This window comes from Eriocheir sinensis, chromosome 22 (genome assembly GCF_024679095.1).
Source record: "Eriocheir sinensis breed Jianghai 21 chromosome 22, ASM2467909v1, whole genome shotgun sequence".
NCBI lineage: Eukaryota > Metazoa > Arthropoda > Malacostraca > Decapoda > Varunidae > Eriocheir > Eriocheir sinensis.
Window position 1 is genome coordinate 10,700,370 of NC_066530.1, and position 25,067 is coordinate 10,725,436.

The 25,067-nt window shown below is 49.2% G+C and overlaps 1 protein-coding gene across 1 annotated transcript in view; it reads left to right on the forward strand.

Moving 5' to 3' along the window:
• The window catches only part of LOC127002038 (ATP synthase subunit b-like), a 37,966-nt gene extending 21,486 nt beyond the window's left edge, over positions 1-16,480 (forward strand). The window contains exon 2 of the mRNA XM_050867388.1: positions 15,500-16,480. Within this exon, the coding sequence (XP_050723345.1) occupies positions 15,848-16,249 (402 nt within the window). The 5' untranslated portion in view covers positions 15,500-15,847 and the 3' untranslated portion in view covers positions 16,250-16,480. The remainder of the gene's footprint in view (positions 1-15,499) is intronic.
• Positions 16,481-25,067: the final 8,587 nt, after the last annotated feature.

Below are 25,067 nucleotides of genomic sequence, written 5' to 3' on the forward strand. Positions count from 1 at the left end.
GTAAGCAGTGCTTCATTCAGCTTGAGCCCATTGTAGCCGATGCCAGACACCAGACTGAAGTAAACTTCACGCAGCGTGATAATAGAGTAGTCGCTGTCACGAGGATGGAGCGGGGCAGGAACAGATGTGACAAGTGTATCACACCGCGCGCATCTGGTCTCTAACGCGTCTTGACTAGCTGTCGCTGTCAGGGCGCTCGTGCATTTCTTTGTGGTGCATGTTGGCGTCGCGAAGAGCTGGTTCAGTTGATCCAGGGAGACTGTGATGTATTTGTCGATCTGGCTTGTTTGTGGGGCGGCAGGCATCATCTCATCTTGCTGGAGAAGATATTTACGTAGCTGCAGCGACGTGTCATGTAGCTGTGGTGATTCTGGAGTAGCAGATGTAGAAGGAACAGGAAGAACAGGCGATGAACTGCAGCGAGATGTGCTTGGTAGTGAGGGAAGCAGTTGTTGTTGTAGTGGAGGCGAGGGAGGTGAGGGTCCGGGAGGTGATAAGCCAGGCGGGCCGGTGGGTGATAAGCCAGGCGGGCCGGGAGGTGGTGAGTCAGGCGAGGAGAGTGAGTGAGCAGCCAAATCTGCCTCAGTTCTGCTTTCTTCTTGTTCTTGCCGTCTCTTTCCTCTTCCTCTACCTTTCTTGAAGTTGGAAAGCCTCACATTGAAGAGCCCCTACCACAGACCCGCCCACTTATTCCACAGCCGAGGGCCTGGAGTCACATCCCGGACTGGCAGTGGAACCCCCCCCTCCCCCGACACCCCCAGACGAGCCCTCCTACACACCACCACGCCGGACCGCTGCCCCCACCATCATGGTACAGCCACAACCTCCCCGCCGTCAACTAAAGGTCATCTCCGCCAATGTACGCGGTCTCCGAACGAACATCGGAGACCTGACCCACAACTGTGCCCTGCGACATAGTGCCGACATAGTTGTGGTGACGGAGACCTGGCTGGTGAAGTGGAGCCCACGTTTGGCAAGATGCGTGGCTACACTCACTGGGCCAGGAGGGACCGACATGACCGAGCAGGAGGCGGAGTGGCTGTCTGCTTCAAGGAAGGACTACAGGCCCAGCACCTCGACGTGGACACGCCTCCCCAGATGGAGGTAATGTTCTTCCGGGTTGTGCTGGCTGACCGCTCTGCCCTCCTGCTGTGCGCTATGTACCTCCCGCCACGACAAGGGCCTGCCTCGCTCCGGTACCTCACCGAGTCCCTGGACGACCTGCTAGTGGCGCACAGCTGCAGGCACGTCCTACTGGTGGGTGACCTCAACCACCTCTTGGAACAGAACGCCTACGAATCCCTCTTGGCGGTGCAGGGCCTGACGGACCACGTAACCTTCCCTACTCACGAGCTGGGCGGGACGCTTGACCCCGTCATCTCCGACCTCCAGGAGGACATTCTACGCTGTCACCAGCTGGGACTCGTGGGCAGCTCCGACCACCATGCTGTCTTGACCCTGGTGGATGTGGGGGTGGCTCGGGACGAGGCCACCGCCCGCACGATCTGGCTGTGGGATAAGGCTGACTGGACCTCCTTACGCCGTGACCTGAGCCACACGGCGTGGCCTTCTGTGCTGCAAGGCGGGGCGGAGGACATGACACAAGCCCTCACCTCCCGACTCTTGGCCCTCCAGAGGCGACATGTGCCCCACCGAGAGTTCACCACCAGACCAGCGGATCAACCATGGTTTGGTTACCGCTGCCGTGTTGCTGCTGATGCTAAGTATTCAGCGTGGCTACAAGCGGAACCCGACTCGGCGCAACAAGGTCCTGCACCGTGCGGCCTGCAGGAGGATGGTGGTGACCAGCAAGTGGGCCATAAGGAAGTGGGAGGAAGACATGAGGCGCAAGCTGTGTGGAGCAGGGGTAGGAAATAAGACCTGGTGGTCCCTCGTCAAGGAAAGGCAGGGGATCAGCCGCCAGGACGCGATTCCTCCTCTCTCAAGACATAATGGAACAGTGGCCACCAGCAGCAAGGAGAAAGCCCAGCTGCTGGCCAGTCTCTTCGCCGAGAAGATGAAGGTGGATAACCCCGGACAGACACCGCCACATCTGGAACAGCAGTGCGAGGAGACTGTCACGAAAGTGGAGGTGACACAGGTGTTGGTCGAGCGCCTGCTGCGAGGGCTGGACACCCAGAAGGCGACCGGCCCCGATGACCTCAGCCCGCACCTGCTGAAGCAGTGTGCCCACGAGTTGGCTGCCCCTCTCACCACAGTCTTCTCTGCCTGCCTCCGGGAAAACACCTGGCCATCGGCGTGGAAAGAGGCTCGGGTGGTTCCCGTTCACAAGAGGAGCTCCAGGTCTGACCCCAAAAACTACCGGCCCATCTCCTTGCTGTCTGTGGTGGGGAAAATGTTCGAGAGGGTCGTGGCAGATGTAGTCTGTCGCCACCTCAAGGACAACTACCTCCTCTCGGACCAACAGTATGGGTTCAGACCTGGCCGGTCCACCTCCGATCTGCTGATGCTCCTCACCAAGAACTGGCAGGACGCCCTTGACGACGGCCTGGACACTGTCGTGGTAGCCCTGGACATAGCGGGTGCCTTTGACAGGGTGTGGCACGGAGGTCTCCTTGAAAAACTCCTTGCTAAGGGCATTCAAGGCGACCTCCTTCAGCTCCTGGGAGACTACCTTCAAGGAAGGACCCTCCAGGTTGTCGCCAATGGGCAGACGTCCGACTCCTTGCCAGTGGAGGCATCAGTGCCACAGGGCTCAGTGCTAGGGCCAGTTCTGTGGAACATATATGTGGACGACCTTCTCCGGCAGCTGCCAGCAGTCTCAGCTTACGCTGATGACTGCACTCTCTCCTGCACCTACCCCCGACAAGACTGTGGGCGAGCTGCTGACGAAGTCAATCAGCAGCTGAAGGTGCTACAGGAGTGGGGTGCCCGCTGCCAGGTGACCTTTGCCCCAGAGAAAACCCAGGCAATGGTGGTCTCTCGATCCCCAATGCCGGGCCAGCAGTGGAGGGGAAGCTAAGCTTTGGTGGCGTCCCCCTCCCACTCCAGGAATCCGTCAAGATTCTGGGAGTGGAAGTGGATCGAGGGCTACGGTTTGACAGCCACATCAAACACATTGCCCAAAGGCCTCCACAGAGTCTCCTGCCTGCGAAGGGTGGCCAGCTTCCTCGACAAAAAAGGGAGGCTGTTGCTCTACAAGGCCCAGATACGGCCTTACCTGGAGTACGCTGCCCTCTCTTGGATGTCGTGTGCTGCCTCGCACAGCGGGAGACTCGACGCCATCCAGAGACGGGCACTGCGAATGGTGGATGCGGCAGACCCCCCAACCGGGCAGGAAACTCTCAGCTCCGTCGACTCCTTGGAACACCGCAGGGACGTAGCTGCTCTTGTGGTGTTTCACAAGGCACAAGTGCAGGGAGTGCCACATCTGGTGGTCTTACGCCAACCTCCGAGAGTCACCACGCGGGACACGAGAACGGTGCTATCCCGTGGTGACGCAGTGGAGGTGCCGTGTTCCCGGACCAGCCAGCACCAGCGCACCTTTTCGGGAAGAGTCTTCCGGATGTGGAACATGTTCACGGCCTGTGTACCAAACATCTGGGAGATGAACACCCAAAAAATAAAACTGTCGGCCCACCACTGGAGGGGCTCACTCCCCACTCCACTGACACTCGTGGTGGAGCAATGACACGAGTGTAGTGTGCAGTGCGTTCACAGATATTCTGTATTGTACGTTTTTTTTTATAGTATTGTTGTGCTGGAAGCTTCCCCCGGCGTCCATAGGCCTCTAGAAGGCTCCAGGAGAAGCGAGCAGGGGGGCGGGGAGCAAAGCCTCGTCCGGGCCCCGCGGGGCGCGGCCAGACGCCAGGCGGGAAGTGTTGCCAACTCGCACATACTTTAGCTACATGTTCTTGTATGATCTAAAATATACTGTAACATTCTAGACTGTACTGTTCTGGATATATATAGGAGAAGAGGGCGAGAGAGCGGCTAGTTCCAGTCATAGTAAGCTAGTGGTAAGTGAAGAGTCAGAGTGAAGTGTCCTACTGAGGAAGAATATTAAACTCCAGAAGCTGTGTAAAGTGTTTACATATCCCCCTCCCACGGAGTCTCCTGACGGCGACACGGAACCCAAGTAACACGTCCGGCATAACACTGGTGTCAGGAGTGTAGCCATTTGTTTTTTCGCCATGGAGACTCGTTCCCAAGCTGCCCAGAGGGACGACATGTTGACTGAACTTTTGGAAGCCTTGAGACTACAGGGGGAGAAACAAGAAAGAGCACACCAAGAACTCAAAGAACAACAAGAAAAAGCACACCAAGAACTCAAAGAACAACAAGAAAAAGCACACCAAGAACTCAAAGAACAACAAGAAAGAGCACAACATCAACAAGAAGGAACACTCAAAGAACTCAAAGAACAACAAGAAAAAGCACACCAAGAACTCAAAGAACAAACAAGAAAGAGCACAGCATCAACAAGAAGGAACACTCCAAGAACTCAAAGAACAGCTAGAAGATCGCTTCACAGGATTACAGCTACAGCTAAAAGCAGTACAAGATGGCAGTGAATCAGTGCGAAGAAAAATGATTGATGTGACCACGAACTTGGGACAACGCCTGATAGAAGTGGAGAAAGAACACAAATCTTCAACAAGAGATGGAGGTGGTACGGGAGACGACACACAAAGAAATATTAGAAGTAAGTGACAGAGTGAAGGCCCTTGAAGACTGCTTGGCTGGAAACGGACAGCCAGTGCCTGCAGGGGCTAGTTGTACCCAAGATGCTTCTCCTACGCAAGTCCGGGGTAGTTTGAGCCCTGTTTCGCCTGAGTTTATCCCCGCAAGAAGTTCCGCCAGCCCCATGAGTCTGCTGGGTTCGCCTGTTAGAAAGAAGCCTCAGGAGTTTGATGGCAAGGTCTCCTGGGAGGCTTACCGCGCTCAGTTTGAGCTGTTGGCAGCTCGGAACGGATGGGATGACCAAGAGTGCGCGGTACAGCTGGCCACTAGCCTGAAAGGGGCGGCGCTGGAGGTCCTTGCTCAGCTCGACAATGCGACAAAGGGCAGCTAAGGAGGGTGCCACTGACGACTGTGAACAAGGAAGACCTGTCAGTGACGGTCAAGCACACCACCATTATTCCTCCGAGGTCGGAGATGCTGTTACCCTGTCAAATTACGGGTGCCCCCCCGGCTAGCCTATGTGTGGTAGAGAGTGGAAGTCGATGCCCGGTAGAAAACGGGGTGATTGTAGGCAGTACTTTGGTAGACCCTGCTGCAGCGGAAGTGCCTGTCATCGTGGCCAATGTCTCCTTCAGCCCAAAGAAAATAAAACAAGGGACCATGGTGGGGTTGTGCCAAGAGATCGACCAGAAACCAAGAACCTGTGTCTGCAGGAGAACCCTGACGAAGCCCCAGGAGGAGCTGCCTGACTACCTGCGCGACCTGTTTGACAGGAGCTCCAAGTGTCTAGAGGAGCCCCAAGTGGAACAGCTCAGGGAGCTTCTCGTGAGGAATGCAGATGTGTTTTCCACAGGAGACCTTGACTTGGGGTGTACGGACCTGGTAGAGCACCACATCGACACAGGTAGCCACCGCCCAGTGAAGCAAGCTCCTCGAAGGATGGCACAAGCCCGTCGCAAGGAGATGGATGAGGTGATGGATGATCTCCGGCAACAGGGGTTAATCGAGCGGTCCAGCAGCCCGTGGGCGTCTGCTGCATGCTCGTCAGGAAAAAGGACGGTTCCCTCAGGTGCTGCGTGGACTACCGAGCCCTCAACGATCTCACCATCAAGGATTCATACCCACTCCCACGGATCGACGACACGCTCGACGCTTTGGTGGGCTCCAAGTGGTTTTCAACACTGGATATGAAGTCTGGGTATCACCAAGTCAAAATGGCGGAACAGGACAAAGAGAAAACAGCCTTCTCCTACGGTCAAGGCCTGTGGCAGTTTAAGGTCATGCCCTTTGGCCTATGCAACGCGCCGGCCACGTTCGAGCGGCTGATGGAGAGGGTGCTGGAGGGACTTCACTGGAAGACGGCATTCATCTACCTCGACGACGTGATTGTCTTTGGCCAGACCTTCGAGCAGGAGATGAAAAGGCTATCAGAGGTTTTCGCCCGGTTTAGAGGTGCACACCTTAAGCTCAGCCCGAAGAAATGCTGTCTGTTCCAAAAGGAGGTCCAATACTTGGGACACATCGTGAGCGAGGCTGGAGTACGCACTGATCCTGAGAAGGTGGCTGCGGTAAGGGACTGGCCGACACCCACCAACGTGAAGGAGCTGCGGAGCTTCCTCGGGTTGTGCTCATACTACCGCAGGTTTGTGAAAGGCTTCGCTACGATTGCTGCACCACTGCACCTCCTGACGAAGAAGGGGCGCAAGTTTGAGTGGACAGCGGAAACTTAGGTTGCCTTTGAGAAGCTCAAGGAGGCCCTCATCAGCTCGCCCGTACTCACCTACCCAGACCCCTCTAAGCCTTTTATACTGGATTGTGATGCCAGTGATGAGGGGATTGGTGGAGTGCTATCCCAGGCATGTGCCGACATGGAACGGGTTGTGGCCTACTTCAGCAAGAAGCTCACTCCAGCCGAGAAAAACTATTGCGTGACCCAGAAAGAACTCCTGGCAGTAGTCAAGAGCCTTGACTTTTTCCATGCTTACCTGTACGGTGCAACTTTCACCATCCGCACGGATCACGCTGCATTGCGGTGGCTGAAGTCACTGAAAAACCCTGAGGGCCAGCTTGCTCGCTGGATAGGTAAACTAGAGCAGCATCACTACACTATTGTGCACCGATCTGGACTAACACACGGTAACGCGGACAGCAGGCCGGCGCCCCTGCCTACCTGAGTGTCAACATTGCCTCCAGAGGGAAAGCGCCCAGAATATGTACCGCCGCACTACAGTGGAACAGACAGCGGAGGTGCCATGGGAAGACTTGGGAAAACTGCAACGGGAGGACCGAGATCTGAGACCAATTATGGAGTGGCTGAGTCAGTCGTCAACGCGACCTGGGTGGGAAGTAATCTCGAGAGAAAGCCCTACCACTAAGAATTACTGGACTCAGTGGGATACTCTTCGGATGGACGACGGGGTGTTGCAGCGACGCTGGGTCTCTCATGATGGTCTTGACCACTACTGGTCCACGGTGCTACCTGTGAAGTCCCGGGAAGGCGTCTTGAAAGAAATGCACGACAGCATCACCAGCGGACACCTTGGGGTAAAGAAGACACTGAGTCGCCTGCGCCAAAGGTTCTACTGGGTTGGCATGAGGAAGGACGTGGAAGAATGGTGTCACGCGTGTGAGGTGTGCTGTGCAAAGAAGGGCCCCAAGAAGCGTCACCGTGCCCCATTGCAACTATACCAGGTTGGAGCCCCCATGGAACGGGTGGCAGTGGATATAGCAGGACCCTTGCCTCTGACGACGAACGGAAATAGGTACATCTGCGTCACAATGGATTACTTCACCAAGTGGCCGGAAGCCTACGCCATCCCTGACCAGGAAGCCACTACCATCGCCAAGGTTTTGGTGGAGGAGTTCTTCTGTCGCTTCGGTGTGCCTAACGAGCTCCATTCCGACCAGGGAAGGAATTTTGAGTCAACAGTCCTTGCTGAGTGCTGCAAGCTTCTGGGTATCAAGAAGACCCGGACCACCCCTCTGCACCCACAGTCAGATGGAATGGTGGAGAGGTTTAATTGGACGTTGGGCCAGGAGTTGGCCAAGCAGTGCAACAATGATCATTCTTCATGGGATCAGAAGCTGCCTGCGCTTCTCATGGCCTACAGGTCTGCCGCCCACGAGACTACGGGGTATTCACCGGCAAAGCTGATGTTTGGACGTGAGCTGCGATTGCCGGTGGACCTACTGACAGGAAGGCCTCCTGGGGAAAGCCTTCCAAGGGACGCCTCCAGTTTTGCCCGTCAACTAGAGGAACGGCTGGAAGAGGTGCACCATCAAGTCCGTGGTGCCTTGAAGTTCTCCGGAGAGGCCATGAAGCGCGGTTACAATATGAGGGCAAGCCACGTTGACTTCAAGGAAGGAGACCAAGTCTGGCTTTACAACCCGCAGAGGAAGAAAGGACAGTCTCCGAAGTTACAGAGCCCCTGGGAAGGCCCTTATACTGTGCTAGAACGCCTCTCCGACGTGACTTACCGAATCCGGAGAACGGGAAGGACCAAGCCGAAAGTTGTCCACGTCAACCGGCTATGGAGGTACCACGGTCCGGGAAACTACACTTGGAACAACTACAGACACCCAGCAGCCAACGAAAACGCAAGGGACGTCCAGGACCGAGAGGAGGTCGACGACGACATAGGCCTTCTGGACCTTTCAGCCGAGGGAGATAACCTCCCGGCTTCGGCAGATGTTCCAGGGACACCCCAAGAAGCGGACGTCGACGAGGCGCACCAGGAGACAGACACGCAGGAGGCAGCGAACAGAAGACAGAGACAACGCAGGCGTCCACAACGATACGACGATTATTATGTTTTTGATTAATTTTCTTATGTTTGTATATAGTTAAGTGTGTGATAGGGACGATCACAATTAAGAGGGGGGGATAGTGTTGTGCTGGAAGCTTCCCCCGGCGTCCATAGGCCTCTAGAAGGCTCCAGGAGAAGCGAGCAGGGGGGTGGGGAGCAAAGCCTCGTCCGGGCGGGAAGTTGCCAACTCGCACATACTTTAGCTACATGTTCTTGTATGATCTAAAATATACTGTAAAATTCTAGACTGTACTGTTCTGGATATATATAGGAGAAGAGGGCGAGAGAGCGGCTAGTCCCAGTCATAGTAAGCTAGTGGTAAGTGAAGAGTCAGAGTGAAGTGTACTACTAAGGAAGAACATTAAACTACAGAAGCGGAGCAAAGTGTTTACATATCCCCCTCCCACGGAGTCTCCTGACGGCGACACGGAACCCAAGTAACACGTCCGGCATAACAGTATATATATTTTTTATAGTTTATGTAGTTATTTTTTATATAGATTTTATTCTGCCCTTTGAATAGGCAGCACACGACAGTGCACCTTTGGGTATGTAAATAGTATACATGTGCCTATGTTTAAAGAGAGAGAGAGAGAGAGAGAGAGAGAGAGAGAGTACTAATTGCACTAATTGTTCTAATTTTATGCACAATACTTTCATATCTGGAGCGGCTAATCTGCCCTCATTTCTTTTTTGTTTTTATTTTGTTTTGTTTTTTCTCAATCATTCCCTTCAGCACCAGACTATACAAATAACCAATACACTTCTTTCTCTCTCCCCTATCTTCCACTTAGATATCTATTCTTACATTCTCTTATCAATTCTTCTAGCGTTCCCCATTTGTTTAATACTTTTCTTTGTATCTTTTTTCTCTTTCATATTATTTGTTTTCTATTCTATCCTTACTATGAATCCTACAGACAGTCAAAATCTCTTTGACACACTTTTTAGTATAGATGAAGAGCATAATGATGATGATGTCGGTCGCATGATACTGAATTCCATGTACAGCAGCTTAAACTATGACAACATATGCAAATACCATGATCTTACTTCTTATAAATCAGCAATCCCCCTAAATTGCAAAGATTACCTCAATATTCTCACTGTTAATGCCCGGTCTTTAAACAAAAACTATGACCATCTGATTTCCTTACTGAAAACATTGCACAAACTTCCAGATATATTATGTATTACAGAAACTTGGATTAAACCCAGTAATGTTCATTTATTTAATATAGAAGGCTTCAACTCTTTTCATACATATAGACCAGAAGGATCCATAGGTGGTGGTGTGTCAATATATGTCAACAACAAAATCCCCAGTGCATTGCTCAAGGACAACCAAAGATGTGATGTAAACATTGAAATGTGCACTGTTAAAATCAGTATTGATAAGACTCCATAATATCATATCGTCTCTATATCGTCCTCATAGTAAACATACTAACGTTAATGAATTCAACGCCATCATGGACAACCTTCTATCACAGAACACTTTTATTAATAGCCGAACAGTGATCAATGGTGACTTCAACATTAACCTCTTAGAACATGAGCAACATTTACCCACCAATAACTTCCTTGTAGCTATGCAGTCATTCAACTATTTCCCACATATATCTAAACCAACTAGATTTCCTGATAACATTATTACAGATGCTCCATCCCTCTTAGACCACTTCTGGACAAACTTTACTGTACCCACATCATCTGGCATACTCCACTTTCCCATAAGCGACCATCTCCCTGTATTTCTAAACATTCCAATAATAGACACACACTCTGCTAAGCACCAAATTTCCTTTAGGTTAAATTCACACCATAACCGTAGAAATTTTTCAACTCATTCTCTGAAGTAAATTGGAATGCCCTACTAAACAATAATGACACAAATATTAACTGCAACCTATTTTTAGACAAAACATATAGCATTTACTTTTCCTGCTTCCCTAAAAAGACTAAATTCATTTCAAATAAGCGCCTTCAAAACCCTTGGATGACAAAGGGAATACTAAAGTCAATTCAACAAAAGTTTACCTTATATAAATCATAAAAAATAGGAATGCTTGATCATGATACATATAAAACATACCGCAATCACCTAACAAACATTATTAAACGAACTAAAGCTAATTATTACAGTCAAAAATTTTCAAATTTTAAACTAAGCACAAGGAAGATTTGGGAACTAATAAATGATATTGGAAATACAAAGTCAAAGATCCAAACAACAAGTAAATCCATAACAGTAAATAGTCAGACAATTAACGACCCTCATGAAATCTCAGTTGCATTCAATAAGTACTTCTCACAAATAGCCCCCAAGCTTGCTGATGAACTGCCACCCTCACAAATTTCTCACAATTCCTATTTAAGAGGTAACTATTCGAGCTCAATGTTAATGCCTCCAATAACTCATATCGATATCACTGCTGCAATCCAGTCCCTTAAAAACAAAAAAGGCCACATTGATGAAATTCCTACTGAAATAATAAAAGAACACAGATAATTATTTGCCATCCCCCTTACAACACTATTCAATCAGTCAATGCAGGCTGGCACCTTCCCGGACAGGTTTAAGCAGGCCAAAATCATCCCGATTCACAAAACTGGTAGTAAAATTGACATATCTAATTATCGACCTATTTCCATTTTACCTATATTTTCCAAAATTTTTGAAACTATGATGAAGAAACATCTAATAATGTTCTTAAACAAAATGAAAATATTAAATGACAAACAATTTGGCTTTAGACCTGGTCTTAGTACGTTTGACGCTATAAATACCTTCATGTTTGATCTATACAACGCACTTAACAACAACAAATCTATCATTTCCATTTTAATTGATTTCCGCCAAGCATTTGACACTGTCCAACCCAACATTCTGCTAGATAAAATGTACCATTATGGGATTCGAGGCTGTATTTGTGACTGGTTCACCTCTTATCTAAATAACAGAATCCAATACACAATGTTTGATAAGATAACTTCCCATACAGAACCGGTTCATTTGGGAGTACCACAAGGTAGTATACTGGGACCCATATTGTTTCTTTTATATATCAATGACATCTGTAACATTTCCAATTCACTAAAACCTATACTATTTGCTGATGACTCTACATTATCTATGATTGGTGACAAACCCTCAGATCTGGTGCACACTGCAAATAGGGAACTTGTTAAATTCTCTGAATGGTGTATAGCTAACCACTTAACGGTGAATACATCCAAAACTTACTACATGCTTTTACTAACACCACAACTAAGTACCAGCCACTACCAAATCTTAGCCTCTTAAATGATGACATTCTACAAGTAAATAAGACAAAGTTTCTTGGATTAACTATTGACAAAAATTTAAATTTCAAACATCACATTTCCCATCTTTCTTTAAAATTATCCAGAACATTTCCACTTCTCCTAAAAACCAAACCGTATGTTCCTCCAGATATTCTTAAATGTATATATTACGCACATACTTATCCACATTTAAACTACTGTAATGCTATTTGGTCCACCATGTACCCCAGTCATTTACAACATCTCAATGTATTACATAAGAAAATCATCAGAATAATTACTAATAGTGACTTTTGTGAACATACCCCTCCACTATTCAAGTCTTTAAATATATTAAATCTCAGTGACATCACAAGGCTTAACATAGCATCCTATGTATTCAAACATAAAGACACAATCAGCAACACTGCAACTCCAAATCATAACTACCATACCCGCAACCAAAACTCTTTACAGTTACACAGACCTAAGCTCACCCTCTATAAACACTCCCTTATGTATCAAGGACCCAAGATTTGGAATGACATTCCACCTTTCATCAAACACTCACCCAGCCTTAAGACCTTTCAATGCAAATACAAGAAATATCTCTTGTCCCTATATTAATCACCAAACGTCAAATCTACTTGCAAATGTTTACTAATTTCAATATGTGTTTAATGTTTATCTATCTGCACTTATGCTATCCATCATTCTTTTGTATTATCATTCTTAGGATCACCAATAGGCCCCTCACTTATATATGTGTACATGTATATATCAGGTGAGTGCAAATGTGTGTATATGGGTATATGTATACAATTTTGTAGGTGCTTTTGTATGCACATCAAGTGAACGTGTGAGTATGATATTATCAGTAGTGTTTCTGTAATTCGGTATTCTTACCAAGTGCCATTTTACTGAGTTTTTTTATCCTTAACTGATTTCTGAGCCAAACTTGATTGATTATAAAAGAACATTATGTTTTTCTCTTCTTTCTCTTCTTTCTTCTTTCTCAGTTTGTTATTGAGCTTTGTTTTTTTTCCTTTATTCTGAATAATTTTCTTCTTCTATTATCTTTCATTCAGGATTTGTTATATTTCCATTCTTAATATAATTGATTTACCAAGAAACTATCCATTATGCTTTAATATTATCTTATTTTCTTTATAAGGTGTGTTAAACATTTTTTTTTCTGTTTTCCTGTTTTGTATTTTTTTGTATCCTTGTATTTTCTTTTATCCAAATGCTTCTTGCCCAAAAAGCCTTAGCTTATAAAGGGCTGTTTGTCTCATCAAAAATTGTAAGAGATAAATATATGTTGTTTTTGACAAACATAATAAAGTGTTTAAAGTGTTTAAAGTGTTTAAAGTGAGAGAGAGAGAGAGGATTTGTGAATATCAATCCATTGCATCTCTCTCTCTCTCTCTCTCTCTCTCTCTCTCTCTCTCTCTCTCTCTCTCTCTCTCTCTCTCTCTCTCTCTCTCTCTCTCTCTCTTCTCTCTCTCTCTCTCTCTCTCTCTCTCTCTCTCTCTCTCTCTCTCTCTCTCTCTCTCTCTCTCTCTCAAGGGCATCAATCCGCCTCTCCAAGTCTCCATTTAGGGTCCATGTCTCACAACCATAGAGTAAGACAGGGAACATAAGGGACCTGAAGATCCGGATCTTTGTCCTTCTGCACAGGTATCGACAACGCCATATACTCGTGTTGAGCGAGTCCATAACACCGTGGGCCAGACCAATCCGCCGTAAGACTTCCTGGCCAGACTCACAGTTGTTATGAACTATTTTAGTACGCTACCAAGATACGTGAAACTTTCTGATATCTCAACGCCCTCGCCACACGCATGAACAGACACTACCGTGTCATCCAGCAAGCCTCCAAACACCTGTACCTTGGAGGCCCAGGAGACCTGAAGTCCCAAGGGCTTCGCATCCTCGTGCAGTGCCTCGAGAGCCATCACCAAAACCTCCAGCGACTCCGCCAGGATTACTGAATCATCAGCAAAAACAAGGTCAGTCACCCTGGTGTTGCCAATGGATGCTCCGCAATGACTCTGCCCAGTACCCAGTCCATACAAGTGTTGAAAAGCGATGGGGCAAGGATACAGCCCTGCCTCACTCCCGCATTCACGGGAAAGAAGCTGGACAAGCCCCCCACACACACTTCACAGCTCTCTCTGTCCCAGAATACAGGCCAGTCACCAAACCAATAGTCCTCGCAGGAATCCCACGGAGTCGCAGAAGATCCCAGAGTGCCTCACGATGCACTGAATCAAACGCCTTCTTGAGATCGACATAGGCTTCAAGCATCCCCTGTCGAAACTCACGTCGGCGATCCACCAGTACGCGAAGCGCTAGGATACGGTCAGTTGTTGACTTACCAGGCGTGAACCCAGACTGTTCAGGTCTCTGCAGCTTTGGCAGCTGGCGAATTCACATCAGCAATAGGTAGGCAAGCACCTTTCCTGGCACATTGAACAGTGTAATACCACGGTAGTTCTTGCAGTCCTGACGGTCCCCTTTCAATTTCTAGATAGTGACGAACAACCCCCTCTTTCAGTCAGAAGGATTGGTATCACATTGCCAAACAGCAGTTAAGACCGCATGCAACCCGCGGATCATGGCCTCACCTCCAACTTTGAGCAGCTTCGCACTGATGTTACAGGTGCCAGGTGCCTTCCCACCCCTCAACTTGGTCACAGCCTCTCTGACCTCAACCAGAGAGGGTGGGCTTTCGTCAATGGGTGGGTCAGCATCCTCCACCTGCAACCCAGCAACTGGAAGCCGCCTACGTGGAGGGTCCGCCATGTACAGTTGCTCAAAGAACTCAGCCCAACGAGCCCTCTGCCCATCCATGTCCGACACGAGGCAGCCGTCAGCTGTTCGGATAGCGCTCACCTGAGAGGAAGACTTAGAGCGGAGCTTCTTCAGGGCTCGGTAAGTAGGTCGAAGGTCATTCGCATTTAAATGGCCCTCGACTTCCTCAGCGATACCCCTGACATACCTCTCCTTGTCTCTCCTTAGGAGAGCTCTAGTCCTACGTGACAGAGCCCTGTATTGGTCCCAGTTCCCAGCAAGTCTGGCAGCGCGACTCTCCTCAATATTCTCCAGCGTCTCCACCGAGGCAAAGCCACTCCTAGATCTCGGGCGCTCTCCAATGCATTCCTTGGCAGCTTGCAGAGTCTCACGTTTGAAGGTATCCCATAACTCTACAGGGTCCTCCAGGGTGCCAAGCACTTCGAACCGATTTGAGACTGTCACTGCATACTCCTGAGCACATGCCAGGTCCTTCAGCCTCTCGAGATGGAACTCGGTAGTGTTGCATCTCGAGATTCTTCTTGACCTGACATGAAGCTTGAGTGTCGCAACAACAAGCCTGTGGTCAGTTGCAAAGAACTCAGCACTCCGGTAAACCCTGCAGTTCTGAAGGATCCTCCAACGAGTACTTACGAGAATGTGGTCGATCTCCTTAGCTGCCCCTCCGGCATCGCTGTAACAAGTCCAGCGGTGCAACTCTGGTCTCTGGTACCATATAATATTGTTACGAATGTGCTGTATGTGAATGATTGTATGTGTAATGTGATGAAATTGTAGCATGATGCAATGTTAGCTCAGCATGGTGCAACTCTACTTGTTGGGACAAGAGAGACAGAGGGGAGCCCGGGGCCTCCGGCCGCCGGGCAGGAAGTGCTGAGTCGGCAGAGTGGAGAGGCGCTGAGGAGTAGTTGAGGGTGGCGTGTCTGGGCTTAGAGAGTGTTGAGCTGCTCCGCTCGCGAGCTGTGTGCATCCGGTGTGCCTGTCTGCCGTGCCCCTGTACTGTGCCTGATTAACTAACTGTTCTGTGCCCTTGAAAGTTGCTGTACTGTGTGAGGAACCTAGCTGTCATTAAACTAGAACTTAGTGTTGAACGTGTATCCTTTGTGCCCTGCCTCGTTCCCGCCTCCCCTCGGTGTTCGGTGTGGGCCGCTGTGAGTGACTGGTGCCCGTGTGGTTGTTCGAGAGGATCACGCCACCTGCCTGCCCGTGGATGGTGTGTGGTAGGGGGGGTGGCGTAACACTTGGTGTCAAAGGAGTGGGATATAAGTGAACAGTGAAGCGCGCCGAGTGTCATGGCGTCCCCCAATGGTCGCCGTGAGGGTGAGGAGACGGGCAAGGCCGAGGCTGACCCGGGTGAGGTGAAGCCGGGCCAGATGGAATTGTTCGCTGCCATGCTGGCCAGTATGAGGCAGGAATTGGATCAGAGGGCAGACGAGAGGGCACGCGAGCAGGCTCAGAGGGCAGAAGAGAGGGCTCGCGAGCAGGCTCAGAGGGCAGAAGAGAGGGCACGCGAGCAGGCTCAGAGGGCAGAAGAGAGGGCAGACGAGCAGGCACGCCATCTTGCCGATATCCTCCAGAGCTGTTTCTCGTCGCTGAAGGTGGAAACCCAGCAGTACACCGACCAGGGCTGCGACACGCGAGGGGTGAACGGCTGGAGGAGGTGCGGACCCAGGAAGGCGAGGTCCGAGGCCTGAGGGAGGCGGAGGGGCAGCTGCGAGAGATGGCACCGTCGCACGCGGAGGAAGAAGGCTCAGTTCTGGCAGGAAGCGCCGGGGCGGCGGTCCTGCAGGGGCCTATCTGGGGCCCCTGGCAAGGACTCCTGGAGCCTGGTAGTGTCGTGGCGGAACCAGTAGCTGCCGCAGGAGGTTGGGGAGCCCCCGCCTCGTTGCCTCCCTCACCCCCTCCCTCTCCTCCATGCCAGCCGACTCACAGGTCACGTAGTTCGCTCTCTCTCCCATGGGAGCAGCGAGAGGTGGCAACGTGGTGCGGGGAGGAACAAAAAGCGTCACGGGTGCTGGCGGCGGGTGCACGGGTGGCGGACTGGCGGGGCTCCGCGTGGGGCCCCTGGCAAGGGCCCCTGAAGCCAGGTGGCGTCGCAGCGGAGCCGGTGGAGGCTGCAGGAGGCTGGGGAGCCGTCGAAGCCGCTCCTTTGGGTTCAGCTGGTGCTGGAGTCGGAGCCATTAACCCTGCCTCGTTGCCTCTCTCACCGCCTCCCTCTCCGCCATGCCGGCCGGCTTGCAGCCCACGTGGTCCGCCCGCTCCCCGCTGCAGCCCCTCATCCTCCCGGAGCTCAGGGAGGCTTAAGCCAGCGGGGCACGACGGGAAGTTGGCATGGGAGGCCCAGTTCAAGATGCCAGCTGCTGCCCAGGGCTGGGGCGAGGATGAGAAGGCGCTGCAGCTGACAACAGCGCTACGGGGCTCAGTGGACGGGCCCGGCCGCTTGGTGGGGAGCGCCGAGAGGACCTTGGGGCGGCCTGACATGCCGGCCGCTACACGACTCCAGGACGCGCCACAGAGGCTGTGTGGCGTCACGGGGCACTGCGTGCAGTCTGAGGGCCCAGTGGAGGCTCGTATCGGCGTAGGCAGCGCTGTGGAGCGCCGGCCGATGGACGTCGCCGATCGAGACGAGCCGTGCGTGCTGGGCCTCGACTACCTGCCGCAGGACGAGGCCTGTGCCGACCTTGGACGGGAGCTGGAGAGGCTGCGCGGACAGGCGCCTTTGCTCCCGAAGGTCGGCTGTGCAGAGGTAGTCGCGGCGGAGCGACTGCACCTTGCCCCGGGGACGGAGGCCAGGGTCCTGTGTTGCCGGTCGGATGCGATGCCAGCGGAAGGCACGGTGGAGTCCACGGAGGGCCTGCAGCTGCCTGATGGTGTGGCAGCCGGACGGAGTCTCGAAGGAGCGGGGGAGGAGTCAGTCACGGTGCTGGTGGCTAACTCCGACGAGGCTCGGAAAGTACCCGCTGGTGCCAAGCTGGGCACCTGTGAAGAGGTGGAACAACAAGAGGAAGCGTCGGGGAGCGCGGAGTCGGCCGCTGTGAGGCCGCTGCCCGACTTCCTGGAGGATTCGGCGCACCGGAGCGCCGCTCACCTGACGGAGGCGCAGACGAGGGTGCGCCACACCCTGGCTCGGTGCGCGGACGTGTTCAGCGGGGGTGGAGTGGACCTGCTGGGCTGCACGGGGTTGGTGAAGCACAACATCAGCACGGGAAATGGTGCACCCACCAGGAGCCCGCCCCGACGTGTCGTGCCGGCCAGGCGGGAGGAACTGCAGCGCGCCGTCAACGAGCTGGCGGCGCAGGGGCTGATGGAGCGGACAGACAGTCCGTGGCCCTCAACAGTCGTTCTGGATATGAAGAAGAACGGCACGCAGCACTTCTGTGCGGACTGCCGGGCGCTGAGGGACGAGACTGGCGAGGACTCTCACCCCCTGCCGTGGACCGACGACGCGCTGACGAGGGCCTTGGAGTTCGGGGCATTGACGACGATCAGCGGCCTAGCGGCGGCCGCCCCGCCCTGCCATGACTTCCGGGGCCGGATGGCGAAGGTGAAGATGAAGGCAGCGTCGATGAAGGCGAGCCCGGAGGGCCTCCGTGGCTCGTGCGGGGGCTGTGGCAAGAGGGGGCATAGGTGCAGTCGGTGCCTGGGGGAGCGAAGGACGCGTTCCCTCGACCGGCTGAGCCCCGACGCCCTCCAGCCGCGCTGTAAGGACTGTGGCCAGTCAGGCCACCGCTTGAGTGCCTGTCCCAGGTCCAGGGACGCGGCGCGGGTGGGAAGCGCGGACGGGCTGGAAAAGGGAGTCGACTTCCAGCCGTCTCCCGCCCTCGGGCCCCGCCTTGAGTAAGCTGCCGCCGCCCGACCAGCGTCTTGCCAGTGGGAGGCTTAGCGGTTGTAGCCACGACGCGTGACAGTGGACACCGGAGGCTGAGGAGTCCTCGGCGCGGCCTGACCCGGGGTAGTGTGTGCTGCTGGAGGGGCCAGTGGAGGCTCGTATCGGCGTAGGCAGCGCTGTGGAGCGCCGGCTGATGGACGTCGCCGATCGAGACGAGCCGTGCTTGCTGGGCCTCGACTACCTGACGCAGGCCAATAAGGCTCGTGGTGGCCTCGGACGGGAGCTGGAGAGGGTGACCGGAATGGTGCCCTTTGCTTCCAGGAGGTTTTCGAGCATGGCTGCGTGGGGAGGTAGTCACGGCTGAGCGAGGGCACCTTGCCCCGAGGGTGGAGGCCAGGAGCCGGTGTCGACTGTCCCGAGCGTCACGTGGAGTGGATGGTGTGGAAGAGCCCACTGAGGACTGGCGGCTGGTCGGCGGCGTGGCTGACAGGCGGAGCCCCTTGGGGGCGCGAGAAGAGACTGTGGAAGACAGACTGATTTATGTGTATTGCATGTATTTTTCTGTGTTCAGTGTTGGCCGGGAGCTCAGGCTACCGGTGGATTTAGCCACGGGGCGGCCTCCCGACGTGAGCTTGCCCACCGTCACCTCTGGCTTCGCAGCGGCACTGCAGGAAAGCCTGGCTGAGGTGCACCGACGCGTACGGGGCAAGCTCAAGGGGGCAGGCCAGGCCATGAAATGAAGGAGACATACTGCCGGCGCAAGAGGGACGTGAGCCCCAGCAGCAGCGAAGGGGACGTGTCAGAGGTCGACCACGGGGCGAACGAGAACAGGGTCGGTGCGGGCGAAGCGGCAGATGTCAGTGACGACCCTGAGCAAGTACTTGGGGCCGACGACGCGGCTCTGGGTGCCACCGCCCGCATCCCAGCGGCGCCCTCGGCGAGAGAGGCGTCGGCCGGGATGGTTAAGAGACTTTAGTGATGTCCCAGGGGACTGATTAGTTTGATTAATTTCTTGTTTTGTTTGTTGAATGTTGGGGCAGCCGGGTCGACTGCCTTTGAAGGGGGAGATAGTGTTACGAATGTGCTGTATGTGAATGATTGTATGTGTAATGTGATGAAATTGAAGCATGATGCAATGTTAGCTCAGCATGATGCAACTCTACTTGTTGGGACAAGAGAGACAGAGGGGAGCCCGGGGCCTCCGGCCGCCGGGCAGGAAGTGCTGAGTCGGCAGAGTGGAGAGGCGCTGAGGAGTAGTTGAGGGTGGCGTGTGACGCGTGTCTGGGCTTAGAGAGTGTTGAGCTGCTCCGCTCGCGAGCTGTGTGCATCCGGTGTGCCTGTCTGCCGTGCCCCTGTACTGTGCCTGATTAACTAACTGTTCTGTGCCCTTGAAAGTTGCTGTACTGTGTGAGGAACCTAGCTGTCATTAAACTAGAACTTAGTGTTGAACGTGTATCCTTTGTGCCCTGCCTGGTTCCCGCCTCCCCTCGGTGTTCGGTGTGGGCCGCTGTGAGTGACTGGTGCCCGTGTGGTTGTTCTGGTGGGGATTACGCCACCTGCCTGCCCGTGGATGGTGTGTGGTAGGGAGGTGGCATATATATATATATATATATATATATATATATATATATATATATATATATATATATATATATATATATATATATATATATATATATATATATATATATATATATATATATATATATATATATATATATATATATATATATATATATATATATATATATATATATATATATATATATATATATATATATATATATATATATATATATATATATATATATATATATATATATATATATATATATATATATATATATATATATATATATATATATATATATATATATATATATATATATATATTTTACAACAAAGGAGGCAGCTCAAGGGTAAACACAAAAGAAAACAATAATAAAAAAAGCCACTACTCGGTCTTCCTAAAGTTTTATTATCTACATATGTGTGTGTGTGTGTGTGTGTGTGTGTGTGTGTGTGTGTGTGTGTGTGTGTGTGTGTATATATATATATATATATATATATATATATATATATATATATATATATATATATATATATATATATATATATATATATATATATATATATATATATATATATATATATATATATATATATATATATATATATATATATATATATATATATATATATATATATATATATATATATATATATATATATATATATATATATATATATAGTCCGATCGTCCGATCTTCCGACCTGATCGGAACAGCAACTGGCGATCGGAATGCAAAGATTGGATCATCTTTGTAAAATGTAATCGGACTGTGAAGATCGGAACTTCACAAACTAACTTCCGATCACCGATCACAGTAAAGAAAGTGGTCAGCGTTGTCATGGCAACAAGTGACTGCGGACTTCTTACAATTATTTTTATACACGTTCCTAAATAGTTACTTCAATAAGCGTTTTTACTTAAAAAAGTAAGCGATAATTATTGATCGTTAATTTATCTAATCCTAGTAAGGTATCGTGAACGAGACGCGCAGGCGCAAAGTCGCTCGACCCCCCACCTTCTTAACCGGGGGAAGGACTTTGCTTTCCCTCGACCCCCCCCGACCCACCCGTCGGGCTCCCCCGCAACAAGAGGAGGAGGAGGGAGGAGGTCTCGCGAGACAGCGCAGCGCAACATGCCGCCTAGACCACGGCACCAAACTAACGCTCCATACCCCTCCCATCCAAGAACTTATCTAACCTCTTCTTGAATGTATCTATCGTGTTGGCGCTCACCACATGACTTCTACGTCTGTTCCACTCATCTACCACTGTTTGTAAACCAATTCTTGCCTATGTCTTTATTGAACCTTAACTTACCCAACTTAAACCCCTTGCTACGTGTCCTACCCGGTGTGGTGTCATCTGCCATCCACGTATCCTAAGACATCCCATCCTATCTGCGCATGCGCGGGATTTGTTTACAAACAAAGGGTGGATGAATTGCGACACGTTACCGTGTCTTTGTCGACTGCCTATCGCTATATGTCCCACCTAAGTTTTTTTTTAATGTTTTTAAAAGTAAATGTTGACGTATGTTTTGAATTTGAAGATTGTTTGAAATATGAAAGTTTCTTCCTGCACCCTTTGTATGTCAGTAAATGAGGAAAATGAGGTATGTCGGTAAATGTGATCAATGAGATAACTTGCTCCCTCTGTACGTCGGTAAATGTGATAAATGAGATAACCTGCTCCCCTAGTATGTCGGTAAATGTGATAAATGAGATAACCTGCACCCCTTGTATGTCGGTAAATGTGATAAATGAGATAACCTACACCCCTTGTATGTCGGTCAATGTGATAAATGAGATAACCTACACCCCTTGTATGTCGGTAAATGTGATAAATGAGATAACCTACACCCCTTGTATGTCGGTAAATGTGATAAATGAGATAACCTACACCCCTTGTATGTCGGTAAATGTGATAAATGAGATAACCTGCACCCATTGTATGTCGGTAAATGTGATAAATGAGATAACCTACACCCCTTGTATGTCGGTAAATGTGATAAATGAGGTACCCTACACACCTTGTATGTCGGTAAATGTGATAGATGAGGTACCCTACACCCCTTGTATGTCGGTAAATGTGATAAATGTGATAACCTGCACCCTTTGTATGTCGGTAAATGTGATAAATGAGGTACACTACACCCCTTCTATGTCGGTAAATGTGATAAATGAGATAACCTGCACCCATTGTATGTCGGTAAATGTGATAAATGAGATAACCTGCACCCCTTGTATGTCGGTAAATGTGATAAATGAGATAACCTACACCCCTTGTATGTCGGTAAATGTGATAAATGAGATAACCTGCACCCCTTGTATGTCGGTAAATGTGATAAATGAAATAACCTGAACCCCTTGTATGTCGGTAAATGTGATAAATGAGATAACCTGCACCCCTTGTATGTCGGTAAATGTGATAAATGAGATAACCTGCACCCATTGTATGTCGGTAAATGTGATAAATGAGATAACCTACACCCCCTGTACGTCGGTAAATGTGATAAATGAGATAACCTGCATCCCTTGTATGTCGGCATATGTGATAAATGAGATAACATACACCCCTTGTATGTCGGTAAATGTGATAAATGAGATAACCTACACCCCTTGTATGTCGGTAAATGTGATAAATGAAATAACCTGAACCCCTTGTATGTCGGTAAATGTGATAAATGAGATAACATACACCCCTTGTATGTCGGTAAATGTGATAAATGAGATAACATACACCCCTTGTATGTCGGCAAATGTGATAAATGAGATAACCTACACCTCTTATAAGTCGGTAAATGTGATAAATGAGATAACCTACATCCCTTATAAGTTGGTAAATGTGATAAATGAGAAAACCTACATCCCTTATAAGTCGGTAAATGTGATAAATGAAATAACCTGAACCCCTTGTATGTCGGTAAATGTGATAAATGAGATAACATACACCCCTTGTATGTCGGTATATGTGATAAATGAGATAACCTACACTCCTTGTACGTCGGTAAATGTGATAAATGAAGTAACCTGAACCCCTTGTATGTTGGTAAATGTGATAAATGAGATAACATACACCCCTTGAATGTCGGTAAATGTGATAAATGAGATAACATACACCCCTTGAATGTCGGTAAATGTGATAAATGAGATAACCTACACCTCTTGTATGTCGGTAAATGTGATAAATGAAATAACCTGAACCCCTTGTATGTCGGTAAATGTGATAAATGAGATAACCTACACCCCTTGTATGTCAGTAAATGTGATAAATGAGATAACCTACACCCCTTGTATGTCAGTAAATGTGATAAATGAGATAACCTGCACCCCTTGTATGTCGGTAAATGTGATAAATGAGATAACCTGCACCCCTTGTATGTCAGTATATGTGATAAATGAGATAACCTACACCCCTTGTATGTCGGTAAATGTGATAAATGAGATAACCTACACCCCTTGTATGTCGGTAAATGTGATAAATGAGATAACCTACACCCTTGTATGTCGGTAAATGTGATAAATGAGATAACCTACACCTTGTATGTCAGTAAATGTGATAAATGAGATAACCTGCACCCCTTGAATGTCAATGAATATGATAAATGAGATAACCTACACCATTTCTATGTCAGTAAATGTGATAAATAAGGAATGTATGTCGGTAAATGTGATAAATGAGATAACCTGCATTCCTTGTATGTCCGTCAATGTGATTAATGATATACCCTACACCCCTTGTATGTCAGTATATGTGATAAATGTGGTAACCTACACCCCTTGTATGTCGGTAAATGTGATAAATGAGATAACCTGCACCCCTTGTATGTCAGTAAATGTTATAAATGAAGTAACTTTTTTTTGTTTACATCTCAGCCTATAGTGCTGGTAGTTTTCTTAGCCTGGTGGTCGGCCCAAGCCCGTCATGTCAGGCAATTTTATAGTGGCGCTATTGTATGCTTGGCTCATGCTGCCCCTGGAACCGGTAATTTTGATTCGCTTAAAAGTTTCTTTTAGAATCCGGATGACAGGTCCTTCTGGACAGCTGTCTGGGTGATCTTAAGCCACTCGGCGGTGCCTTAAAACCCCAGGTGGTAGTGGGATTCGAATCAACAGTGTCCATGGTGTGATGAATGTCGCTAATCACCAGCCACCACTAACCTTGTATGTCGGTAAATGTGAAAAATGAGATACACTACACCCCTTGTATGTCGGTAAATGTGATAAATGAGATAACCTGAAACCTTGTATGTCAGTAAATGTGATAAATGAGATAACCTGCACCTCTTGTATGTCAGTAAATGTGATAAATGAGATAACCTGAAACCTTGTATGTCAGTAAATGAAAAAAAATGAGATAACCTAAACCCCTTGTATGTCGGTAAATGTAATACATGAGATAACCTACACCCCTTGTATGTCGGTAAATGTGATAAATGAGCTAACTTGAAACCTTGTATGTCAGTAAATATGATAAATGATTTAACCTACACCCCTTGTATGTCGGTAAATGTGATAAATGAGATAACCTACACCCTGGTATGTCGTAGTAAATGTGATAAATGAGATAACCTACAACCCTTGTATGTCGGTAAATGTGAAAAATGAGATAACCCACACCTTGTATGTCGGTAAATGTGATCAATGAGGTAACCTACACCCCTTGTTTGTCAGTAAATGTGATAAATGAAATAACCTAAACCCCTTATAAGTCAGTATATGTGATAAATGAGATAAGCTACACCCCTTGTATGTCGGTATATGTGATAAATGAGATAATCTACACCCCTTGTATGTCGGTATATGTGATAAATGAGATAACCTACATCCCTTGTATGTCGGTATATGTGATAAATGAGATAACCTACACTCTGTTCTGATTGATGGTCATGTTTCTTGGATTCTCTCCATTTAATGGTAGGCTATCTGAATTATGGGGTCCATGTCATTCTAGAATTTGGCCATTTTCCCATAAAAGCAGCCATGCTGTCTTGCCGCCATCTTGCCTGGACAAACTAAGATATCAACACTATGTTTGTAAACATCGGGTTCCGCGCATGCGCAGATCAGGATGGGATGTCTTAAGATACGTGGATGGCAGATGACACAACA